This window comes from Macrobrachium nipponense, chromosome 10, assembly GCF_015104395.2.
Source record: "Macrobrachium nipponense isolate FS-2020 chromosome 10, ASM1510439v2, whole genome shotgun sequence".
In the NCBI taxonomy this organism is placed as follows: Eukaryota; Metazoa; Arthropoda; class Malacostraca; order Decapoda; family Palaemonidae; genus Macrobrachium; species Macrobrachium nipponense.
Window position 1 is genome coordinate 95094458 of NC_087204.1, and position 2500 is coordinate 95096957.

The following is a 2500-nucleotide window of genomic DNA, read 5'->3' on the forward strand; positions in this document are numbered from 1 at the left end:
ACGCATCTCTGACCCCTCAATGGAATGCCCGAGAATCGAGCTCGCCGACACCGAGATGGCAGGCCAAGACCAAACCGACCACGCCACGGACGCGCTAAGATGAGGTGAGGTTGCTGGTACCACGCCCTAACCAATGCGCAAAAGAAATCTGGTAAACACTGGTGGTCACTCAAACTGAGTATTAACCAGATTTCAAGATGTTCTCCTTTGCTTATCAGACAATGCCTACCAGAAGACAGTCAATTGAACGAACGACTTTTACCCTTAGAAGGGGTGGGGGCTCGAGGACGATACCACGTGCCCCTTTTTCAACCTGGATGTTCTGGCAAAACTATTTTAATAATAATAATAATAATAATAATAATAATAATAATAATAATAATAATAATAATAATCTAATAATAAAACAAGAATAATAATTAATTTTTCAAACCTTAGGCTTAAGACCCAGCGCAGTCGCCTGACTAGAAGTTATTTAGAAGTTATTTAAATCACTGGCTACGGCCCAGCACGAGTCGCCTGATTTGAAGTTATTTAAATCATTGGTCAGGTCAACAGCCATGATATATTGCAACTCAACATGCCTAATATATACAGTCATATTTACCATAGATTCGAGGTTGCCACTGGAGTTATCACCACTACTGTACCTAGTGTTTTCCTCTAGATCCGCCCCCTATAGAGAGATATATGTTTAATATTTATGTACATATATATACATACTATATATATATATATATATATATATATATATATATATATATATATATATATATATATGTGTGTGTGTGTGTGTGTGTGTGTCTGTGTGTGAGAGAGAGAGAGAGAGAGAGAGAGAGAGAGAGAGAGAGAGAGAGAGAGAGAGAGACTATGTTAACCAGAATCCCTTTCCCTACTCGTTTTTTCCCCGTCTCTTTTGAGCACACTGAGCGTTTTCAGTAGAATATGGTAGACGCTAATTGGACTTGAAAAAGTTCCCTGATCAAACAGAACTTTGAAGTAACAAATCCATCCGACGAAATGAGGACACGTCCTACCTCAAGTCTAGAAAAATAGTAAATTATATGAGAAAGTATCTCAAATGTTTTCTCAGTTTCTTATTGGTCTCTTCGCGCGCGCTTACACACACACACACTTATACATATATACAAATATATTATATGTATATATTTATAAATAGTAACACACAAAATTGTTCTTGCAATTCTGAAAGAGCTTATTCACCTACCTGTCTATCCTTTGGCCAAACACACACACATATACGTATATATATATATATATATATATATATATATATATATATATATATATATATATATATATATAGTATATACATAGATATATGTATATATCGATGTGTATACATAGATATCATATATGTATATATTATAACCCCTCTTTAACCCAGGAATTTTATATGTATTCTTAATGTTCTTAGCAATTAACAGAAAAGTTACGGAGGCTTTTAAAGAATCTGCGTGAAGACAATGTTCCTGTATATCTGCGTTGATTTTTCCTGCATCTCTACTCAAGATATATTTCAATAAAAACCTAAAGATTTAGTTACTATTTCTCTAATGAGGGGCATATAATCCGTACAGTCATTTATAATTTGAGTGTTTTGATCTCAGCTTATCACTACCTAAGTAAACATACTCTGAGACTATTTTTTTAAATAAAGAATTTTGTATTACAAAGCGTACTTTTCCTGAATAAAGAAGATTTGTATATTTATGAAGAGTACTTACCCACAGGCAGAGGTTGGTGGCGAGCAGAATGGTTTTGATCATGTTCTCCTGCATCGTGTCTGGAAGGGTAAGAGAGAGTCTATGAATTAACCTGTCCCCAAGACATCAAACATCTGAGTTATGTAATGCATGACGTTATGCCTGGTGTTTCTTGATAAAGAAACACCAGACTACTCCAATACGTCACGCAACAGCAACTAGCCAATGACAATTCGGCAAGTTGAGTTCAATATAGAATCTAGGCCAAAGCCAAGCACTGGGACCTATGAGGTCATTCAGCGCTGAAATGGAAATTGACAGTAAAAGGGTTGAAAGGTGTAATAGGAGGAAAACCTCAAAGCAGTTGCACTATGAATCAAGTATCCGGGGGGTGAAAAGTAAGATGAAGGAAGAATATGAAAGGAGGTACGAAAAAGGAACGAAAGTGGTTGCAACTGGGGGCCGAAGGCACGCTGCAAAGAACCTTAACTAATGCTTACAGTGCACCGCATGAGGTCCACTGACGGCACTACCCCTCCAAGGGGATAATTCGACAAGTAGTGACGTCAAGCAACCGCTACCTCCAACCAATCAGAATCCTGCAGGGAGAGGCGCCCTTCCCTGTTGTTGTTTTAGATTAAGCTGGTCTTATGCCAGCACGGGTTCTTGCTCATGAAGCAGCCCGTAGAAACCCCTTCCCTTACGACGGTTTGAGCGACTTCTGCAGCATCCGTATAGGACCCACCTCTGATCTTGAGGCGTCCGCCAACAGG

At 38.3% G+C, this 2500-nt stretch overlaps 1 protein-coding gene across 5 annotated transcripts in view; it reads right to left on the reverse strand.

Moving 5' to 3' along the window:
* Window positions 1-2500, reverse strand: part of LOC135223769 (CD151 antigen-like) — a 144492-nt gene that overhangs the window by 133650 nt on the left and 8342 nt on the right. For 4 of the 5 annotated variants that reach the window (XR_010316581.1, XR_010316583.1, XR_010316582.1 and 1 more), the window contains exon 2: window positions 1749-1807. The exons of the other annotated variant lie outside the window; for it this stretch is intronic. Coding sequence is in view for 1 of the 4 variants with exons in the window: in XM_064262537.1 (XP_064118607.1) it covers window positions 1749-1802 (54 nt within the window). In the remaining 3 variants the exon portion in view is untranslated. The remainder of the gene's footprint in view (window positions 1-1748; window positions 1808-2500) is intronic. 5 annotated transcript variants of the gene reach the window in all.